This window comes from Vombatus ursinus, unplaced genomic scaffold, assembly GCF_900497805.2.
Source record: "Vombatus ursinus unplaced genomic scaffold, bare-nosed wombat genome assembly UNPS02009770.1, whole genome shotgun sequence".
Classification (NCBI taxonomy): Eukaryota; Metazoa; Chordata; class Mammalia; order Diprotodontia; family Vombatidae; genus Vombatus; species Vombatus ursinus.
The window spans coordinates 18,391,105-18,413,928 of record NW_020949548.1 but is presented as its reverse complement, the minus strand read 5'-3'; the positions used below and the strand labels follow the sequence as shown (position 1 = coordinate 18,413,928).

The 22,824-nt window shown below is 45.3% G+C and overlaps 1 protein-coding gene and 1 long non-coding RNA gene across 2 annotated transcripts in view; one reads left to right on the top strand and one right to left on the bottom strand.

Annotated features, from left to right (window-relative positions):
- Nucleotides 1-22,824, top strand: part of ABCC8 (ATP binding cassette subfamily C member 8) — a 117,730-nt gene that overhangs the window by 77,919 nt on the left and 16,987 nt on the right. Inside the window, 14 exon segments of the mRNA XM_027852529.1 lie at nt 205-342; nt 1,223-1,307; nt 2,276-2,356; nt 3,030-3,167; nt 6,141-6,266; nt 9,531-9,630; nt 10,442-10,683; nt 10,989-11,155; nt 12,144-12,213; nt 14,093-14,250; nt 16,290-16,382; nt 19,668-19,770; nt 21,493-21,606; nt 22,338-22,458. Of these exon segments, the coding sequence (XP_027708330.1) occupies nt 205-342; nt 1,223-1,307; nt 2,276-2,356; nt 3,030-3,167; nt 6,141-6,266; nt 9,531-9,630; nt 10,442-10,683; nt 10,989-11,155; nt 12,144-12,213; nt 14,093-14,250; nt 16,290-16,382; nt 19,668-19,770; nt 21,493-21,606; nt 22,338-22,458 (1,736 nt within the window).
- The window catches only part of LOC114036128, a 28,238-nt gene continuing 19,670 nt past the window's right edge, over nt 14,257-22,824 (bottom strand). Inside the window, exons 4-5 of the long non-coding RNA XR_003568303.1 lie at nt 21,398-21,634; nt 14,257-14,396 (exon numbers count right to left, since the gene is read on the bottom strand). This is a non-coding gene — a long non-coding RNA (uncharacterized LOC114036128). The remainder of the gene's footprint in view (nt 14,397-21,397; nt 21,635-22,824) is intronic.

The following is a 22,824-nucleotide window of genomic DNA, read 5'->3' as shown; positions in this document are numbered from 1 at the left end:
GAAAGAAAGAAAGAAAGAAAGAAAGAAAGAAAGAAAGAAAGAAAGAAGAAGGAAGAAAGAAAGAGAAAGGAAAGAGGAAGGAAGGAAATTCTGGAAAACACAAAACAATGACCCCCTAAGGGTAGATTCTCTCAGGCTTTAATAAGTTGGTAGAGATGACACTTGGGGGCCCTCTGTAAGCCTGGTCTGGGGTAGTCCCATTAGAAGTACTCACTGAAGCCCCTCCCTGGCTTTCTTTTTCAGAAAAAGGGGTCCAGTGGCCTATGCCTCCCAGAAGCCATGGTTGCTTAATGCCACAGTGGAGGAGAATATTACATTTGAAAGCCCCTTCAACAAACAACGGTAAACCTTCTCTCTCATGGTGGGAGGTAAGGGACTAGAGGAATCACTCCCAGATGGGTCAGCAGCCAGGCCTCTCCCCCCTTACTCCCTGCCCCTACGGTACCACCATCTCCATTCCCCAGAACTACTCCAGAGCCCAGCCCCAGTACCCTCCATCCAGGCTATTTTTAATTGCATCCTCTGACAATGGCCCATATGTTGAGAGAATGCTGTTCTCCACATCATTGCTGGGTCACTGTGTATGTTCCCATTTAACTCCTTAACTCTTGATCTAGGTAGAGATTTCAGGATTTTCTGGGTGACCTATTTGGAAGTGACTTCAAATGCAAATTCACTTTGGATATCTGGATCCACTTCATCCAGAGCCTTCTGTTTAGGGATAGGAGGAGGAGGAGGGAGGGGACGGCTGGAGTGGAGAGCTGTTCAACGTGCTGCTGTGTCTAGAACAAGGTGGGGAGGAGGCCCGGGCTCTTGCTTCCTGCTCTGTCTATGAAGCTCCTCCAGCTTGGTGTAGGAGGCACTTCTGGGGTAGGGGAGCTAAGTAAATATTTAACAGTCAGCATGGTCAGTTATCACTCCCTCTCCAACATGTAAAGATCACAGGGACTCATTGTTGCTGGGTCACTGTACATATTCCCATCCAATTTAACTCCTTAAATATTTAACTAGCCCAGTTACGAGCCTGAATAAGGTGCTGAGCCTGGGCGCTTTCCTGAATCAGATGGTGTTTGCTCTCCCAAGCTGGGAAGGCTCATTAAGCCATCTGTGTCCATGACAGTGTCTCCAACACCAAATCCCTCTTCTAGATAATGGTCGCCTATAAAACACAGCAGAGATTCTTGGGCCAAGCCATGCTATGTCCACCTCTGTCCTCCCACAGGTATAAAGCTGTCATTGATGCCTGTTCTCTCCAGCCTGACATTGACATCCTGCCCCATGGAGACCAGACCCAGATTGGGGAGCGGGTTAGTAGCTGTCTTCTAGGGTATTGGGATTCTCAAAGCTCACTCTCAAAATGGTCCTTCCCATAACTCTGATGTGCCCCACCCCTGCCCCGCACCAACCCATTTTCAGGGGTCCAGTTACTAGCTGCTAAGGAACTATCTGCCTCAGGGTCAAAAACCATAGCCAGGAGTCCCTATGAAGAGAATTTTTAGAGTGAATTTGTCAGGAGGCAGCTGGCTTGGAGAATAACAAGAGAAGTGGTCATCTTGTCCATCTTAGATACAACAATTTCCTTTGACCAACCTTACTATCTGAAAATTCTTCCTTGAATCTAACCTAAATCTCTCTAGCTGCAGCCCAAGTCTGTTTCTTCCATGATCATGATTATTATAGTAGTATTGGCAACAACAATTGAAAGCACTTTCCTCACCTTTGTGAGGTAGATAGTGAAAGTATTATCAAACTCGTTTTAGAGATGAGAAAACTGAGGTCCAAAAGAGGTTAATTGACCAGAACCCAGGTATCCCAACCCAAATCCAGTGGCCTTTTCCCAGGGTACTCTGCTTTTCATGTGGAAAATAATTAGGGTATTGTCCCCATTTGCTGTTCAGACTCAAAGATTGCACCAGCCCTGCCTCTAACCCTTCCTTCTCAAAGAAAACAGTCCCAGTTCCTTTATTCTGACTGACTCCATATAATTTAAAACTTCATCAGACTGCAAAGGGTTTAGAAGTGAGTTAGAAGAGAAGTGTAGGCAATGAATATAGACAATGTAAAGTGTGCCTGCTTCAAAATCCATCTGAGGCATTGGGGGCAGCAATATTTAGGTAATGAAGTTAGACAAGAAAAAAAATTAGATAATATTAATAACTTAAAACTTCCCCTGCCTTGGGCATAGGCAGCTCCCTCCACACTTAGACCTCAATCTCTTTGACATAGCCCGGGGAAAGGGCAATGACAATGACCAATTGCTCTCCATTGATACCAGGGCATCAACCTGTCGGGAGGTCAGCGTCAACGTATCAGTGTGGCCCGGGCATTGTACCAGCACACCAATGTTGTGTTCTTGGTGAGTTTGCCTAGCCATCTTCCCCATCACCCTCTCCTCCACTCATACCTCATCCCACTACATTGTACATGCTCTGCTCCTGCCCTGCATGACTATATATTTTCCTGGCATAGGTAGGTGGTGGGAATGTTATTATAGCCCCATTTTACAGATGATGTTCAGAGAGGTGGTAACTAGGACATGGTAAGGCAACTAATATGTCAAAAAGCCAGGATTCAAAGTTGGGTCTTTTGACTTCCAAATCTAAGATTTAGACTGGGGGAGGGAGGGAGAGAGCACAGGATGGGGACAGGTGGAACAAGTCCTAAGAAGCAACTGTCCCCTGCCTTTCCCACTCTGAATGCCCCCTCAGAGACATGATGGGAGAAGAAAAGGTGGTTATCCCACGATGGCACTTAAAAATGAGAAAGATGCTAATTATCCTATCACCCTGTATTTCTATGGTTATAGTAGCTCATAAAGAACTTTCACAGATATCTCTTTTGATCCTCATAGCAGCTTTGTGAGACAGATAGCGTCTCACACTGAAACCCTTAGATAGGAAGCAACTTTTCCAAGGTCATATAACAAAGTAGCAAGGCCTAGAACTGGTGTTATTCCAATTAATTCTATTATTAACATTGTATACCCACTTTATAAGTTCCTGTCTCTAATCTCTCCTTCCTCTGCTCAGGACGATCCGTTCTCAGCCCTGGACATCCACCTGAGTGACCACTTAATGCAGGCTGGAATTCTTGAGTTGCTCCGGGAGGACAAGAGGACTGTGGTCCTAGTAACCCACAAGCTGCAGTACCTGCCCCATGCAGACTGGGTGAGAGCCTGGCTGATGGGCACCAAGGATGATCCGTTTAGGGGGTTAGGGAAAAGATGTAGGGGAAGGAGAGGGAAGGAGGGAATCAATAACAACTAAGATTCGTTCTGATGTCTAGATTTGGGCCATTCTTGCAGTCAAACACAGCTTGTCCAGGAATTTTCCCAGGCTGGGATCAGTCTGACCCAACAGAGATTACCTCACCGGGTTCATGCTACGAGGCTCCAGACGGGATTCAGTGCTGGGCACAAACTATCATTCTCTGGAAGTCTGATGTTTCTCAGTCCTGGACAGAAGTCCAGTATATGCTGGGACCTGGAGAGGATTCAGAAGACGGCACATAGTCCCAGCCCTGGAGACGCCTTAGTCTAGTGAAGGAGACGTATACTCTCTACCCTCCTCAGGGAACCCCCAGTCTGATTGGTAACCCAAAGCCCCTTTCATCAGAGAATGTCCAGTTTGGGAGAGGGAGAGACACAGACCTTGTCCTGAGGCAACTTCCCATGAAGGATCACTCCTTCTAATAGAAGATACAACAATAGTAACAACACTTATGTTTCCGTAACACTTTAAGGTTCATCCATGTTGTTATCCCCATCTTAGAAATGAAGTAAACTGAGGCACAGAAAGTGAAGTAACCTGCCCAAGGTCATACAACTAGCAAGTCAGAGCTGGGATTAGAAGCCAGATCACTCCTGGCTCTGTGTCCAACCCTTTTTCAGTAGCATATATACAAAAAAAAGATTGGCCAAACTCAAAGAAAATCGCCAAGAATGGTGCAGATGAGACCAAAGTTGCAAGCCATATCAAACACCTGACACTTTCTCAGCCCAGCCCTTTAACTGTCTAGACTCACAGCGGGAGGGTGCTTGGAGCCATCCAAGGTCCAAGCAGAGCTGCCGAGCCTCCTGTGGCCTCTTTAGAGAGGGCAGTCATGGTCAGCCCTCACCCAGTTTAGTGAATCGGAAGTCTGAATGAATGAACCTCTAGAGCTGGAAGGGGCTTCAGAGGACACCTAGTCTGACCTGCTCCTTTACCAGATGGGAAATTCAAAGCCTGGAGTGGCTAAGTGATTTTCCCAAGGTCACACAGGGAGTGGCAAGACCGATACCAGAACCCAGGTCTCTCAGTTCCCAGTCTGCAGCTCCCTTTTCCAAACTTCTCTTCCTTCCATTTTATAGACTATTTTCAAAGAAACATGGGTATATTATGGCTTTCAGCAGACACAGTGCCGAAAACATGAGCTAACAAATGTGTGCCAGTAGAGATCCCACCAGACCTGGTTTAATGACGAGGGAAGAATATCTTCATATTAATCATAACAAGCAAAATTGTGAGTAGCCCAAAGGCAATAGTGAGAGTGAGAGGCATTGGTTGTAATCAGTCACTCAACAAGCATTCATATTAAGCTCCAGAATATTTTAAGGGCTGGACCTGGAGTCGGGACAACCTGGGTTCTAATCCTGCCTCTGACACTAATTTTGTGACCCACAGGCAAGTCATTTAATCCCTCCGAGCCTCAGTTTCTCCATTTATTGCATAAAGATAATACCTATAGTGTCTACCTCACAGAGCTGCTGGGGAGTTCAAGTGTAATAATGGGTGTGAAGCACTTTGGAAAATTGTATATGGAAATCCATTATTATCCTAACTATATTACCAACGATTTCTTGTATGCAAGTAGTGTGAGGCACATTATTAAGGAAATATTAAAACAGAAAAAGAAGTGGCCTAGCCCTGTAACATGGTTAAGGGACAATAGATAGGCAGCTTGAAAGCTGTGTTGGTACCCAAGAAACTCGAAGTTTTTTTCAATTTATTGCTTCATTTGTCTTTAGATCATTTTTGTTTCCAAATACGTGTCCCTACTCCCCTATCCACTGAACCACCCCTCATAAGAAAGAACTGAAAAAGAAAGAGAAAAAAGCACTTTGGGGCAGCTAGGTGGCGCAGTGCATAAAGCACCTGCCCTGGAGTGAGGAGGTCCTGAGTTCAAATTCCACCTCAGACACATAACACTCACTAGCTGTGTGACTCTGGGCAAGTCACTTAACCCCATTGCCTAGCCTTAAAAAAAAAAAAAAGCACTTTGACGGAAGCAATTAATGTATCAACTGAGACTGATAACGTATGCCATACTTCACACCTCTGTAAGTAAGTGAGGGAGGTACATTTTGTCAGCTCTTCTCAAGGGCCATGCTTCTTGGTAACACAACATTTGATTTCTGTCCCCATGGGATATTCAACAACCTGGAGAAAGTTCTCTACAGTAATGCTTATCTCCCCTTTGGAGGATTTATTGGATGTAGACAGGGCAAGAATCACACCAGATGAGATCTGAATAGGCTGCAATCTGTTCCAGGAAAGGAAGTGCCCATAACAATGAGGATATGAGTCTATCCTTTAAAGTACATCAAGCGTATGTAAATGAACAGGGCTGACATTTTTGAAAGTTCTTTAAAAAAAAAAAGCTTGCTTTCCTTTTTAAAAAATTTGTATTGAGTTTTGTTTTTTATATATCACTTTCATTTCCAAGTATAGCCTTCTCTCCTCCCCTGCCCCAAGAAGCATCCCTTGTAGCAAAAGTGACTTTCTTAAGGAAATCAGATGTTTCCACTTCATCTGACTTTAATCACTCATTTCCTAAATAAGCTCTTTTTCCCCCATAGATAAGACAAGGATCAAGTCCATAGCAGTGCCCTGAGTTTCTATAAACTCTGAATGGGGGAGTACTATTTAATGAGATTAGACTATAATACAGTTTCCATGAACTATAAACAGGAAGAATCCAAAGGGGGAGGGAGAAAGCAGCACCCTGGGAGCTACAATAGACCAACTCTGTTGCTATGAGACCTCTGTGCATAGCTTCTTAATGAAGGACCCTCTCCCTTCACCAACCATCCCTCCTTCTCCTGTATCTCTTTTTCCTCTCCAAAGATGACAAGAAGGCAAGTTGTATGCTTATTTTCCCAGATCATTGCTATGAAAGATGGTACCATCCAGCGGGAAGGGACACTCAAGGATATCCAGATGTCTGAGTCTCAGCTATTTGAGCAGTGGAAGACACTCATGAACCGACAAGACCAAGAACTGGAGAAGGTGGAGCCCTAGGGACCTCTGACATCTGGGGTTTTCAGCTCCCTCTGTCCCCCAACAAGGGGAGTAATACCCAACCATTCCATAGTATGCTTTTTTTGGATGACAGCTATCTCCCTTTCTCCCTGACCCAGGGGCACACAGAAAATGAAGTCAGTGTTCTCTTCTCTTGATTAGCAACGAGTGTAAGCTGGCTGGAAAGTGGGCCAGTACCTAAGAACTCTGAGCCAGGATAAGGAGGCTACTTCCCTTTTCAATGCCCCAGCAAAGACAGAACATGAGAGTGGATGTGCTCAAAGTGGGCTCATCTGGCATTTTTGAGGTGCCTGAATCATTGGCCCAGTGAAGGACAATATTAAAAAAATAATAATAACCTTAGGGTCCTAATATCCCTTGTCCAGATAACCATTGACTCCTTTTTTTCACTTTTATCTATATCTTTTGTTTTTAGATCACCTTCATTTCAAATTATATCCATCCCCCTCCTTCACCCAGCAAGCTTTCTCTGGTAACCAAGATTTTTAAAGAAAGAAGCGGGTAAAGGCAGTTCAACAAAACCTATCAGAATTCCATGCCCATTGTACCCAACCTCTATATATAGGGAAGGAGATGCATTTTCTCAACTTTCCTCTGGGGTCAAGCTTCTTGGTCATTATAGCTACATAGCATTTGGTTTTTGATTCAGTTTCAGTTTTTTATTCTTTCCATTTACATTTTAGCAGTTATTATGTGTATTGTTTTCCTAGTTTTGCTTACTTCACTTTGCATCAGTTCTTTGAAATATTTCACGCTTTTCTGAATTCATTTTCATTGTTTCTTTCACAGTAATATACCATTAATTCACGTGCCATAATTTACTCAGTCATTCCAAAACTGATGGGTAGCTACTTTGTTTCCAGTTCTTTGCATACACAAAAAGTCCTACTATGGTTATTTCAGTGTATAGGAAGCCTTTCTTTTTATCACTGACCTCTTTAGAGTTTATGCTAGATCTCTGGGTCAAAGGATATTTTGATTACTTTTTTTTAACAAAATTCCAAATTGTTTTTCAGAATGGTTGGACCTATTCACAGCTCTACCAATAGTATATTAATGTGCCCAGCTTTCCATAGCCCCTCCAACACTATTTCCAGCTTTTGATATCTTTGCCAATTTACTGAGTATGAAGTGAAATTTCAGAGTTATTTTGAGTTGCATTTGTCTCTTTATTAATGATTTAGCACAATATTTCCTATGGTCATTAATAGTTTACACTTGCTCCTTGAACAACTCTTTTTGTATTCTTTAACACCATCGACTCCTTTCAAATTGAAGCAGGGAGAGAAAGGCAGAGAGCTCTAGTGATGCATATGATGCTTCCAGGGTCGTCCCTATGTTCCCAAAGAAATTCAACTTATTTTCAGTTTCCTAGGGAGGGCTAGTAAGATAGCAACTATTCTGAAGAATGCTCTTTGTTATGCCATATACAAAGAAGAGGATGGGAAGTGAAGTTTCACCACATGGCCTCAGACCCTTGGCTTCTAGCCCACTCCTCAAAGATTTAAGTAACCAGAAACAATTGTTATTGTTATAGTGTAAATGGGATTGATTAGTGACTTCACCTAATGACTTTACCCAGAGATGAGCCTTTATGGGAAATGTTTATTGTCTATGCCTTTCCATATACCTGTTAATCCCCTTTACGATAGGATATACTTAGTATAAAGTAATAACAATACTTCATATTTACATAGCACTTTAAGGTTTGTGAAGCATTCCCTTTATAATATCCCAGTGAGGTAGGTAGTAAGTCAGTCAACAAACATTAAAAAACTGCTATATGCAAAACCCTGTGCTAAACACTGAAAAAAAAAAAAAAGACAAAAACCAGTCCCCTCTGTCAAGGAGCTCACAGTCTAATAAGGGCAAAATATGCAAATAACTATGTACAACCAAGCTATATGCAGGATAACTGTCTATATACAGGATAACAGGTACTAGAATTAATGGGGAATAGGAAAGACTTCTTGTAGAAGGTGGGATTTAAGCTAGAACCCAAAGGAAGGTAGGGTAGCCAGGAGGCAGATATGAGGGGGAAGGACATTCCAGCTATGGGGGACAACCCATGACAATTACCAGAGTCAGGAGACAGAGTGTCTTGTATAAGGAATGGCAAGGAGCCTAGTGTAACTGGTCTGTAGACTATATGGTGGGGATAAAGGATGAGAAGACTGGAGAGGTAGGAGGGGACAGGTTATGAAGGATGTTGAATGCCAAATAGAGGGTTTTATATTTGATCCTGAAGGTGATGGGGAGTCATTGGAGTTTAGTGAAAAGGAGGATAACATGCTCAGACCTGCCCTTTAGGAAAATCAATTTAATATCTAAGTGGAGAATGCACTATGTAGTAAGAGACTTGAGGCAGGGAGGCCCACCAGCAGGCTATTGTAGTAGTCCAGGCATGAGACAAGGAGAGCCTGTACCAAAATGGTAGCAATGTCAGAGAAGAGAAGGAGGGCGTCTAACACAGAGGAAATAGTGCTGAACTTGGCATCTTAAGACCAAAATTCAAATCCTCCCTCTGCCACTTATTACATGTGTGACCTTGGAAAAGTCACCTGATCTCTCTGACCTCAGTTTCCTCATCTGTAAAATGAAAGGGTTGGACGATATGGTTGCTAAGGTCCCTTCCAGCTTGAGATCAATGATCCATGATCCTATGACTAGTTATCCTCTAGGGTCTCTTCCAGCTCTCCATTTTACAGATCAGGAAACTGAGGTTCATATAGAAATGACAGGTGCTGGGTCACACTGCTAGAAAATATAAAAGCCAAAATTTAAACCTATGTCTTCTAAGATCTTGCCAATGGATCTATATAGGCCAGAGCCCTATTCCATCAATTCAATTCAATCTTGATTCGTTTCAACGCAATAAAGAATTTATTCCATACCTACTATGTACAAAGCACTAGATTCAAGGCTGAAGAGAAAGAAAGTTTGAAAAAGACATGGACCCTAATGTAATGGAGCTTAGAGTCTAGAATGGGGGTAAGGCATGTTTACAAACAACCACAGAACAGTTTAGAATATAGTAAGTACGAAGGCTATATTGAAAGCATCATGGGAAAGTTCAGAAATCCCTTAAGGCTGAGAACATAGAAGGCTCCAAGAAGGAGGCGGCCTGCAAACATGGATTTATCTTATTCTTGCCTCCCCATCTCACTTTCCTGGCTTGGGGAAGAGCAGCTGGTAGTAAGTGGTTTTGTCTCCCTGGCTATCTTTCAGGAGACTGTGGTCACTGAGAGAAAAAACATGGAGGTACCAAAGGGTCTGCCCAGGGCCATGTCCTCCCGGGATGGGCTCCTGCTGGATGAGGAAGAGGAAGAAGGTGAAGTAGCTTTGGTTCCCAGCTCCCAGGGCCAGTCCCAGGCCTCAAAAAGGTGGTTGAGCTAGAGATATGGTGAAGGCCCTTGTCTCTGCCGGTGAAGGGGAGGTTTGAGGACCGACGTCCTTGGAGTAGGGTGGGCCTGGGATTGAGACCACTTTGGGGGGTCAGTCATAGAATTAAGGGATCAGGTCTAGGATTTGGGGGCTCTGAAGGGCAACAGGCCTGAGGTCTTAAAGTCCTAGGAAGACAGATCCTTGCAATTTGGAGGGGATTTAGTATGGGCCCAGTATCTTTGCATGCTAAGAGTCTTTTGCTTAATCTATGCATATAAATTAAACCAAGTGCTAAGGAGTAGGCTCAGTGGCCCTTAATTTTCAGGAATTTTCTCATTCCCAAAGAAGTGACTATAATTGGAAGGGTAGAGGAGAAGAGAGAGGTACAGCCTCCTTGTTCAACCTGGTGAACATTTACAAGAGGAGCCTATACCTGAGGAGGTGGCTGATACGGTCCATGGGCCGAGGCATTCCTGGGAACTTAAGAGTAAAGGTGACTTAGACTGGGGAGATCAGAAAGCTGGATCCCAGACTCAGCTCCACTGCCAATTTGCTGTGTGACCTTGAGCAAGTCACTAAAACTCTGTTAGTTTCTTTCTCCATCTGTAAAATAGGGGTAAAACTCCCTGGCCAACCCACCTCCCAGGGAAGTTTTGTGAAGATTAGATTGGATCAAATGAGATAACATGTACAAAACATGAGAGGTATAGAGCTGTACAAACATGATGTGACGGTAAGATCATCCCTACCACTCACAGAGGATATGGCAGAAAGTGAAGAAGAAGACAACTTGTCATCTCTGCTGCACCAACGAGCCAAGATACCATGGCAAGCCTGCGCCAAGTACCTGTCCACCGCTGGCGTGCTGCTTCTGCCCCTGCTGTTCTTCTCCCAGTTGCTCAAGCATATCGTGCTGGTTGCCATAGACTACTGCCTGGCCAACTGGACGGATAGTGCCCTGGCCCTGGGCCCAACTACAAGGAACTGCTCCCTTAGTGAGGTAACTGCAAGCAAGACCCAAGAAAAGAGGAAGGGCCAAGGGTGCCCTGGGGTGTGGAATGCCAGCAAACTAGCAAAAAATGGAAATAACAAATGTAGGTGGGGCTGCAGGCTGCTGGGCACACTAACACAGTGCTGGTGATGCTGTGAATTGGTCTGAACATTCTGGAAAACAATTTAGAGTTTTGCTCTTTAAAAAAAGTGACCAAACTGTTGTGCAAAGGAGGGCACGAAAGAGTGGGACTGTGGGCCAGGCCCTTTGCAGGAAGGCTGTGAAATAGCCTTGTATGTTTTTGACCATTGCAGGATTGCTCCTTCGACCACAGGGTCTATGCCATGGTATTCACAGCTCTGTGCAGTCTGGGAATCGTGCTGTGCCTGATCACCTCTGTCACCGTGGAGTGGACAGGCCTGAAAGTGGCCAAGAGGCTGCATCGAAGTCTGCTGAACCAGATCATCCTGGCCCCCATGAGGTATCTCCCTCCTCATCCTTCCTACTTCCCACCACAGAGATGCTACTTTGTCTCCTCCCCACCTTACTGAGATGCCTCCTTGTCTCCTCCCCATCCCACCAGTCACACTGAGACGCCTCCTCGTCTCTTCTCTCTATCAAGTATTCTCATCCTCTCCTCAGGGAAGTCCCCATATCCTTTATCCTTTTCCCCATTGAGGTAGCTTTCTACCTCCCCAGTGGAATCCTCTATCCCCTTTCCCCTGAGGTACATGGTTCCCCCTTCCCACACAGCCCCATGAAAGAGAAGTTCTCTCCTCCCTTGCCCAGTAAGGCACCATCATCCCCCACTGCTCCTCATCTCTCTATTCTATTCAGACCAAAGGTTATGGATTCAGCCACTTCCTTCCACAACAGCCCCAGCTTACAATCGATTTGGTATCCATGGTTGGCTAATAGTCCACACGGCTACTCTTCAACCAGTAAACAGTCAGGCACTCTTATTTGATATTTTATAAACCCTCTACCTCACCCCACCTCCAGTTGTATGGCTGAATTTTTTTAAACTTTTGCTACTCAGATATCTGTGTTGATATCATGCATCAAAGCCTGATTGTAGGGATTAGGAACTCATAACTGAAAGAAATCCCTCTACTGGTACAGATTGATACTTTTCTGCAACTTATAGTGCAGTACTGGAGTACTTAAGTGACTTGCCCAGGTTCACATAGCCAGAATAAGTCAGCAACAGGACTTGAACCCAGGACTTCTGGCTTTGAGGCTGAATCTCTATGCACTACACCACACGACGTTGCACCCGAGTGTGCAGCCTGGACAGATGGGAGCCGGGAGGGGCAGCACTGCACTCTGGGGTAGGAGAGGAATAGGAAGAAACAGTTCTGGGAACCAGAGCCTAGATACACACTTGAAATAAATTGCTAAATAAATACAATTACATCATGAACAGGTGCTGGAATGAGTGGCTTTCCTTTTCTCTTGCTGTCTCTTAGGTTTTTTGAGACAACTCCACTTGGAAGCATCCTGAACAGATTTTCATCTGACTGTAACACAATTGACCAGGTAATGAGATCTGAGGTCCAGCTTCTGTGTGCTCAAAAGGGAAAGAGAGGCTGGGATCCTCCAGGGTCTTCTCTTAGATCATGTCATCCTGTGAGTTAAGGGGGAGAAATTCCCTGCTGGAAAATGAGCAAACACATGCTCCCCCTGCTGCCTAACCCTGTGCCAGGTCCCAAAGTATTTGATACAAGTACGCTTGAAAGGAGAAGGAAGGACTCAAAAGGTAATGTAAAGGACACAGGTATTTATGACGTTTTGACAATAATTAATACCAAACTCTTTAGTGTATAGCCTGTCCCTAAAACTTCAGGCAACTCCAAGCACAACCCAGTGTACCACATCTTCCCCGGGATGCATACACACACACACACACACACACACACACACACACACACACATACAAACACAGACACATGACAAGGTCTCACCTGGCACCTTTGTTCACCCTACTTCCAAAAATTTTGCAGACATTGAGTAAAAGCCAGCTTAGGATACACCAGCCTCGGATGCCCCTGCTTTTATATTCTAGCTACAGACAGCCTCAGAGTGGGAGAGATCGACGCCTTTGTTAAGACCAATGAAAATGCTGTTGCCTTCCTGCTCTCACAGATCAATTGCCTTGAATCCTTGCTGTAACCTTGTCCTCAATGCATGGGACAACTTTGTTGGGAGGATAATATTATGACAAAGTCTGACCAGTACTTCTAAACATTTTGGGTTAGGATTTCAAAAAAAGACCTACATTATACTAACATCTGCTCCAATTATAATATATAGAAATATATACATATATATAAATTCTATAGTGCTTTAAGGTTTGCAAAGCACTTTACAAATATCATCTCATTTTGTCCTCACAGGAACCCTGGGAAGTAGGTAGTATTACAGATGAGGAAACTGAGGCAGGCAAAGGCTAAGTGACTTGCCCAGGGCCACATAGCTAGTAAGTATCTGAGGCTGGATTTGAACCCAGGACTTTCTGACTTGAGGGCAGACCTTCTATTATGATAACTAGCTGTATGACAGGTCCTAATAGTACAGCTAGGTTCGATAATAACTCTTGTTGTAGGGAGAACTCAATTCAACATTTACTTAGCACCTATTATGGACACTTATGCCAAGTTCTGGGACGGATATAGAAGATTAATAAGATACAATGACTGCCCATAAGGAGCGTGTATTCTACTTAGAGAGACCACATTCTTGTCAGTGAAATGACTAGCAAATAATTAACGACAGCGAAGGCACCAAGTGCATGATGCAGATGAATAGTGGCTAAGTTGTATTTAGGAATTCTTTCAGGGTAGAAAGATGGTGGCAGAGACCCAGAGTACAGGTACAGGAAACAGCACAGACGGCAGTCCAAAGTAGGGGAGGGTAGAGTAACAATAGTAGTTGTTGGCATGCAGGGGACAGTCTGATGGGGGCGGGGAGGACAGTAGTGCAGCAGTCTGACCAAGCAGGGATGCAGTTGCTTCAGGAGAGGAGATAGCTCTTTGCCCAGAGGCTCTGCCACTGCCTTCAGCGGAGTGGCAGGAAGGCAGGTCCCGAAAGAGGGGGTCTCTTGGGGAGAAAGCCTTGAAGTGGAAATCTAGGTGAGGACTGGGGGTAACACATGGTACAGTGCAATGGAAGCCCATGAGATAGATGGGGATGGACAAACCTCCCTCCCCAAAAAAAGCACTCCACACCCCACCCAGTCTTGGTGGTCTAGAACAAAGTTCCAGTCACCATACCCAAGTTACATCTCTGGGATATGTCATGGGTGGCCGGGAAGGAGAAGGTCATGGTAGGTTAGTGAATTCTGGGAAATTAATAAACACTTCCTATTTGGACCTTTGCCCCAGTCCTCCTTCCTCTCTCTTTCCTGATCTCCTTTTAGCACATCCCTTCCACGCTGGAGTGCCTAAGTCGCTCCACGATGCTCTGTGTCTCTGCGCTAGCCGTCATCTCTTACGTCACCCCTGTGTTCCTCATTGCCCTCCTGCCTCTGGCCATCGTGTGCTACTTCATCCAGAAGTACTTCCGGGTGGCATCCAGGTAACTTTTGTTTCTGGGAAAGATCTTTTTCCCCCTCATGGGAAGTTGGTTGTGAAAGTCATTGTGTTAGGAACTTAAGTTCACGCTCGGGCTGCAGTCATCTGCATTTGGCCAGAGGGACATTTCCAGCAGGAAGCTGCAGTGACCTAGGGGTGGGACACCAGACACTGAGGAGAAGAGAGCAGGATACAGGGAGAAGGAGCCTGTTCGTTACAGATGATAGGTTTGAAGGAGTGAGAACCTTTGATAGCCTGCAAAATCTTTACAGACCAGTTGAACTCTGCTATAGCCCAGTGGTTAAGAAACACCGACCTGCAAAATCTATCCACAATTTCAAAGAAAAATGGTGCTTTTTTTTTTGCTTGCATAATCTAGATTGCCCAGATAATTTTGCTACCTCTATAAAATGGATGACCACATGAAGAAATTCAACAATTTCTGTGTTTGCAGTTGACATTGACTCTAAACACTCCATGTGGTGTTTTCTCAGAGCTCACTTGGGCTGCTCAGGGAACTGCCTTGACCCTCTGTCTCCCCCACCGGATGTAGAGGGCTTATATTCAATAGGCACAGGGAAAGTTGTCCTACCTACTCTGAGCTGTGGCAGCAACATGGAGGCCATACGCCAAAGTCATTGGAATTCTACAGTGTACTCCTCAAAGGATTCAGGGTGTTGGGTAGGTAATGCTTAGGTTACCACAGGAACCATCCTACTTTTCTTCCTTAATGTTGCCAGTCATATCCATGGCATTGGTGTTGTACCGACTCCCCTTTGTGGGAACTTTGCACCTCAGATCCCCAGGGCTATTCCTGGGTGAACTTGGAGGAAATATCATAAGGAATGTTTAGACTGAGGATTCCAGGTGGCATAATGGATAAAGTACCAGATTCAGGATTCAGGACGATGTGGGTTAAAATCCTGCCTTGAGCACTTACTAGCTGGGTGACCCTGGGTAAGTCACTTGACTTCCCTCAGTTTCCTCATCTGTAAAGTGAGGGGGTTGGACTCAGTGACCTCTAAGATCCCTTCTAGCTCTAAATCTGTAATCTTGTGATCCTAGACACTTATTCCCCACTTGGTACCCATCAGAGAGAGACAGGGCTTTCCCCTGCCCCAAACCGTCTTGTGAGATCCAGCTCACTGGGTCATTGCAGTGTAATAAAGGATTAGCCGATCAGGGTTTAGGACACATACATACTAGCCCTATCCCTGTCACCTATCTGACTGTTTCTAAACCTCACCTTCCACATCTGTAAAATGGGGGTAATAATGTCTGCCTACAGAGATAACACGGAATCATAAAAAGCCAGCCTTGGAGTCAGGAATTTGTAGGTTCAGTCCCATCTCCAGCACATAAAGCCTAAATCTCTGGGCAAGTCACTTAATAGCTTAGTGTCCCAGGCAATTCCCTTAAGACAATAAGTAACAGACAAGTTTCTGATCTGTATCGGTAGAGGAACTCCCCTATACAAATGAAATTATAGGTCTGGTCCAAAAAGAAACCTGCCACCCCAAGTGTTTGGGTGTGATCAAGACAACTAGGTGGTACAGTGGATAGAGCACTGGGCCTGGAGTCAGGAGGACCTGAGCTCAAATCCAACCTCAGACACTTACTAGCTATGTGACCTTGGGCAAGTCACTTAACCTCTGTTTGCCTCAGTTTCCTCAACTAAAATATGGCTGACAGTCCCTACCTCCCAGGATTGTTGTGAAAATCAAATGCGATTGGGGCAGCTAGGTGGTGCAGTGGATAGAGCACCAGCCCTGAAGTCAGGAGGACCTTAGTTCAAATCTGGCCTCAAATCAAACACTTGACACTTAATAGCTGTGTGACTCTGGGCAAGTCGCTTAACCCCAACTGCCTAAAAAAAAAAAATCAAATGCGATAACATTTGTAAAGCACTCAGCATAGTACCTGGCACATAGTAGGTGCCATATAAATGCTTATTTCCTTCCTCTACTCGCTCAGGCAAGTGTAGGGCAGGGCACCCACATGAGTGTGAGTTAAGGCCATTATGATCACCTGTTTTTCTCACAGGGACCTGCAGCAGTTGGACGACAGCACCCAGCTACCCCTGCTCTCCCATTTCTCAGAGACAATGGAAGGTCTCACCACCATCAGAGCATTCAGGTACAGGCCTATCCTCCCATCCATCCACACCATGGGGGGAGGGGCAGTCAGAAGGTCATGGACCATCTGGGCAATGGCCTAGAGGCTGGCAGAGCGGTGACTGAGCCGGGTCAAGATCCATAGGGCACACAATGACTGCTTCTGGACATTTAAGCAGCATGATGGGGTCAACTGGGATGCAAGGACACTCTGTTAGAAAGGCTGCCACGTGGAAAAGGAATTGGCCTTTTTCTGCTGGACCACAAAAGATAAAACTTAAAAACAGTTGTGTTGAAGTTTATAATTAGAAATCATTAAGCATCATGGTATACTGGGGGGAAAAAAACCATCGTCCCTAGAGACAAAATGGGATCCTGAGTTTGGATCCCATTTTGAATCTCTGTGTGAGTTTGGGCAAGTCAATTAGCCACTCTAGAGGGGCAGCTAGGTGGTGTGGTGGGTAGAGCACTGGCCCTGAGGTCAGGAGGACCTGAGTTCAAATCTGGCCTCAGATCAAATACTTGACACTTATTAGCTGTGTGACCCTGGGCAAGTCACTTAACCCCAATTGCCTTAAAAAAAAAATTAACCACTATGAACTTCCATTTCCTCATCTGTAAAATGACTAGATGATCTCTGAGATCTTCTGGAGCCAAACAAGGCTCTGAGCTATTTAGATGTGAAATGGCTTGCCTCCAGTGTTACGGAATTCTCCGTCACTGGAGCCTTTCCCCAGGCAGAGAAACAATAGGACGGGGATTCTTGATCTGGGATCCATGAACTTCCTTTTTGTTTCATGTTTTGATGACTCATATTTCAATATAGTTGGTTTCTTTTTAATCCTATGTGCTTTGATTGATGCATTTAAAGACATTATCCTGAGGAGGTGTCCCTAGTCTTCCCCAGGCTATCACACGGATCCATGACACAAAGAAAAGTCAAGAGACCCTGGCATAGCACAAAGAGTAATAAATGGAACCAGAGTGGCTGTTCTCATTGTTGACTGGTTTCAGTCACGTCCGACTCTGTGACCCTGTTTGGAGTTTTCTTGGCAAAGATGCTGAAGTGGTTTGCCATTTCCTTCTCCGGCCCATTTTCCCGATGAGGAAACTGAGGCAAAGAGGGTTAAGTGATTTGCCCAGGGCATACAGCTTGTGTCTGAGGCCGGATTTGAACTCATGAAGATGAGTCTTCCTGATTCTAAGCCCCCTGCTCTATCTACTGTACCACCTAACTGCCCTGGAGTCAGAAGTCCTGGGTTCAAATCCTGACTGCTACTTAATATTTGTGCAGTAGTAGCAATAGTGACTTGGGCTACATGATCTCAAAGGTCCTTCCAAATCTAAGTCTATGGTCCTAAATGGTCATTCAGCTAGTGTATTAAAGATGATTCCTTTTCTGATATAAGTTGAGCTGGATGACCTCTAAAGTTCCTTCTAACTAGGAGGTTCATAGGATCACAGATCTCAAGCTGAAAGGAGCTTTATAGCCCATTTAGTCCACCGCCCTATTTTTACTGAGGGCCATGGAGTTAAATGGCTTGCCCGGTGTCACACAGGTAATGTCAGAGCTGGTATTTGAACCCAGATTGTCAGGCTCCAAATCCAATTAATTTTCCACGATTCCACAAAGAATCCAGCCCCAGTCCGTGGACCACACGGACTGATCTGAGTTGCCTTTGAAGGCCCTAGCGCCTTCTTAGAACTGGTTCTTTGTTTTGGGCCCTGAGGCTTTCACTTTTCTTTATTCTCTCAATCTCCACTGACTAGCAAAACTCTATGTGAGGCACTGCACTGAGACTTCCAGTCTTCCCAAAGTTGTTTCAAATATGTTGCCCCAAACCCTAGTTTCTCGTTTTTCCTTTCTCCTACTACCACAACCATAGCTAGATTCCCAATTCTGACATACGCTCTCTGCTCCCCTTCCTGCTCCTGTTTTAGGCTGGCCCACATCTCTCTCTTGGCTAGAAGCCTCGCACCAACATATCCAGGTCCCTTGTGGATCTCTGCCCCAGCAGAAAAGTCTGTTTCGACCTAGAATACTCATAAGCCAATTTGGTGTTTTCCTAGCTGGAAATAGGATGGACTTTGTCCATTCTTCAACCCTGGGCTCATTCTCAGCCAACCAGGAAATGTTCTGGGTGCCTGGAGGTCTGTGGGTGCTCTGCCCACATTTCTATGTAACTATTTGCTCTCTAACCCTTCCCACTACCTACCACCCCCACTGATGGAAAAAGAAAAAGGTCCAGTTTTTCCATCACTTCAAAAATCAGAATAATTCCAGGGATGGGGAACCTGTGGCCTTGTGGCCACATGTGGCCCTCTAGGTCCTCAAGTTCTATGAAGTTTGGATTCAGTTGAAGAGCCAGACTTGAGGACCTGGAAGGCCGCGTGTGGCCACAGGTTCCCCATCCCTGAACCCGATCCACAGGTCAAATCAAAGTATATAAAAGATGATCTCTTTCCTTACAGGCAAATCCCAGATACCTTGAACAAGTTCGTCTCTCTTAGCCTCAGTTACTTCTTCTGTAAAATCAGGGATATGCATTAGATAATCCAGTTCCTTCTGACTCTCAATCCCATGAATTATTCAAACAGCCAATAAACAAACATTTATTAGGCATCTACTCTAAGCAAAGCACTGCGCTAAGTTCTGGCAAAGGTATCAAGTTTAGCTGGAACCGTGCAGAATCTTTGTTCTTAAGTAAGTTACAATCTGATTGTAAGGATGAAACCTTAGTATGTGGCACAAAACCAGAACCAAGGTGGAGCAAGTAGGGTTTGTGCCAGGGCACTGGAATTGAGGGGGCACAAGCATTTAACGTGTATTTCTTCACCATTAGAGAGGCGACTGTGGCGACTAATTCTGCCTCCTGCTCAGCTGAATTTGTCTTCACCACTTCTTACGAGTTATTTTCATCTCATGAATTACAGAGTTGATTTGAGGGCACGTTTCATCCTGTTTGCCCTGGGTGTCAAAATTGCTTGTCATAGATCTGATTACCAGGTACTGGGTGGTGAGGTGCAGGAGTTCATAGAAAGGAGAAATGAGTTGTGTATCAATATTGTCCCTGACTCAGGGCCAAATTAGAACCCTGGGGTTTTTCTGACCACACACACATATCCACAAATACACACATGTAGACAAAAGAACACAGTGAGGGAGTGGACGGAGGAAATAAGTCCGGTTCCCTCTCTACCATCCTCTGGCCTTCTATGGCATGCCACCTCCCTACTCTTACAGCATCTCCAGAAAGGAGTGGACCAGATGCGCACTCACTGGCCTGCCTTTCACCTCCTCTTGCAGGTATGAGGCCCTGTTCCAACAGAAGCTTCTCAAGTACACTGATTCCAACAACATTGCCTCACTATTCCTCACGGCTGCCAACCGATGGCTGGAAGTCCGAATGGCAAGTCCAGACCCCTTGGGGAGTAAGAGGAAGTTTTGGGGGTGAGAGTCAAGGGTATATCCAAAAGCAGCCTTCAGAGGTGAGGGTGGGGAATTTACAGATTAATAGATTAAAATGAAAAAGGTGTTTTGGTCATAGAAAGTCCAAGTTGTCTGGTTGGGAGGAGGGAGAAGACAAGGAAGATGGAGTCATCATCCTCATCCTCATCCTCATCTTCCTCATTGTCATCATTTATATAGCTCTTTAAGATTTGCAAGCATTTTACATGTTATCTCATTTGGTGCTCACAACCAGTGAAGGAGGTGCTAATATTCCCATTTTACAGATAAGGAAACTGAAGCATGGGGTGGTTCAGTGACTTGCTCATACTCGCAGCTAGTTAAGTGTCTGAGGTAGAGTTTGAACTCAGATCTCCCTGACTCCAAGCTCACCCAGCTGCCTCACTGGAATAATCCATCTATACAGTATAAATCAGAATAGTAGTAAAGATGTGAGTGCCAGAGAAGACTTCAGAGATCTCTCAGTGAAGCAGTCTCTTTTCTGAGACTCAATTCAGCCAACAAGCATTTATATGCTGTATGTGGGGCCCTGTGCTGGGCACCAAGGATGCAAAGAGAAATATAACCTCCAAACCTTGCTACCTGAAGGAGAAATTGCTTCAAAAGAAGTAACCTTCAGGGTGGAGGTGGGATGGGAGTGCATTCCAGTGTAGAGAATGATGAACAAGGCACAGAGATGAGAGAGGATAGGAAGAGATGGGAGCAGAGGGGAGAAGGGCAAGGGAATCCAGTTGGGCTGCATCATGGAATACATGAAGGCAAGGCATGTGTGATGAGAAGGGCTAGAATCATCCCAGAGCAGGCACCCTGCCCAAAGTGTCCCAGCTACTAAGTGGCAAAGCCCAGACTGCGGCCTCCCTCCCTCAGGCGGGCTGTTCCTCTCTCTGTCAAGCACCTTGACAAGACAGGATGCCTCCCAAATGAGAGAAAGAGATATACCCCGCCCCTCCACCATCCCTTGGGTCCAGGCCCCTGAAGAGCAGACCGAAATCACCTCACTACTTCTCATCTTTCCTCATCTGTCTTCTTACTCCCTGTGTGTGTATAAATATATATATACACACACACATATGTATGTATGTATGAATGTGGGTGAAGGTATGTGTGTCAAATGTGGTAGTTTTTGCTACATCATCTGTCTATATTGTGTGGATGAAGTGTGTGCAAGAATCTGTGTATGAAGCCATCACTACTACTCACAGGGGGACTCTGTGTGTGTGTGTGTCTGTGCGTTTGTGTGTCTGTGTGAAAGTATGCGTGTGAGAGTGTGTGTGTATGTTTATGTCTGTGTGTGTATACGAGCCAGATCTCCTGCATATCACACAGGATCCTCCTGCGTGAGAGTGTATGTGTAAGACAGTACGTGTGAGTGTGTATATCTGTGACAGTGTGTATATGTGTCTGAGAGTGTGTGAGTATATGTATGTCTGTGTGAGTGTGTGTATGTGTGTGTCTGTGTGACTGGGTCTGTGTGACTGTGTGTGAGTGTATGTGTGTATGTATGAGAGTGTGTGTGCGTGTGTGTGTGCGTGTGTGTGTGTGTGTGTGTGTGTGTATGAAGCCTTTACCTGTGTAGAGTGTGGCTCAGGGTGTGGTACGGAAGGATTTGCAGGAAGACTACGTGGGGTGCTCACGATGCCTGAGGGCAATATCATTCTTGCAGGAATATATTGGTGCCTGTGTGGTCCTCATAGCTGCTGTGGCTTCCATCACCAAATCCCTGCACAAGGAGCTGCCTGCAGGGCTGGTGGGGCTGGGCCTCACCTATGCCCTAATGGTGAGTGATGCAAGGTAGATGCCTTATCCTGGTAAGAGAAGAATGAGGGGCGTTATCCCTAATGGGTCACCAACACCAAATGATCGGTGTCTTGGGGTCCCCAGCTCTTTCAGGTAAGAGTTACCCATAACCCTTAGGTAGAAGATTTTACTAGACTTCATTGCTGTTCCCAACCCCCACCCCCATCCCCAGTCCAAAGCGGGTCAGGGATCACTTCTGGAACTGAACTGAATGGAAAAATGATACCTCTACCACAAGGTTGGATATATTCCATGCCCCATTGAGTACTGTGCTGGGAACAAAGGTCCCATAGGCAGTTTGCCCCTATAACCTTTTCACCCAAATCCTTTTTTCCCACTTGTAGAATCTCCTCACTCTTCTAGCTTTCCCTTCTTATGACAACAAAAATGTCAATCCCTTGCCCTACCTAACATCAGGTCCCAGTTTTAGGACTGATGTCACCACATCATCCCTACATTCCACTACAGACAGAGAACTGAATGATCTCCTCCCAAATTAATCAATGAATAAATGTTAATTAAGTCCTACTATGTGGCAACCACTGTGCTAAGAGGTAGGGATATAAAAAGAGGCCAAAAAACAGTTCCTGCGTTCAAAGAGCTTATACTCTAATGAGTCCGAAAGTCATAACACCCAAGGTTACTTCTATTTTGTTCCATCTGTGATGAAAGACAGTGATCTCCTTTCCTGTGGCCTGGCTTTCTCCGTAGGTGTCCAACTACCTAAACTGGATGGTGAGGAACCTGGCAGACATGGAGATTCAGATGGGGGCTGTTAAAAGAATCCACGGGCTTCTGAAAACTGAATCTGAGAATTATGAGGGACTTCTGGGTAAGGAAACTCAGGCAGAAGAAAGGAAGGAGGTCTTCTGGATCAAGGAGCTCAGGAGGTCTGGGGAATCTGGATGAGGCAACTCAGAGGGACAGTGAGGGACTTTTAGGGGAGGTGACTCAGAGGGAGAGTGAGGGACGTCTGTGGGAGGTGACTCAGAGGGAGAGTAAGGGACTTTCAGGGGAGGTGATTCAGAGGGACAGTGAAGGACTTTTAGGGGAGGTGACTCAGAGGGAGAGGGAGAAACTCAAAGAAAGAGAGTGTGGGACTTCTGTGGGAGGTGACTCAGAGGGAGAGTTAGAGACTTCTGTGGGAGGTGACTCAGAAGGAGAGTGAGGGACATTCAGGGGAGGTGATTCAGAGGGA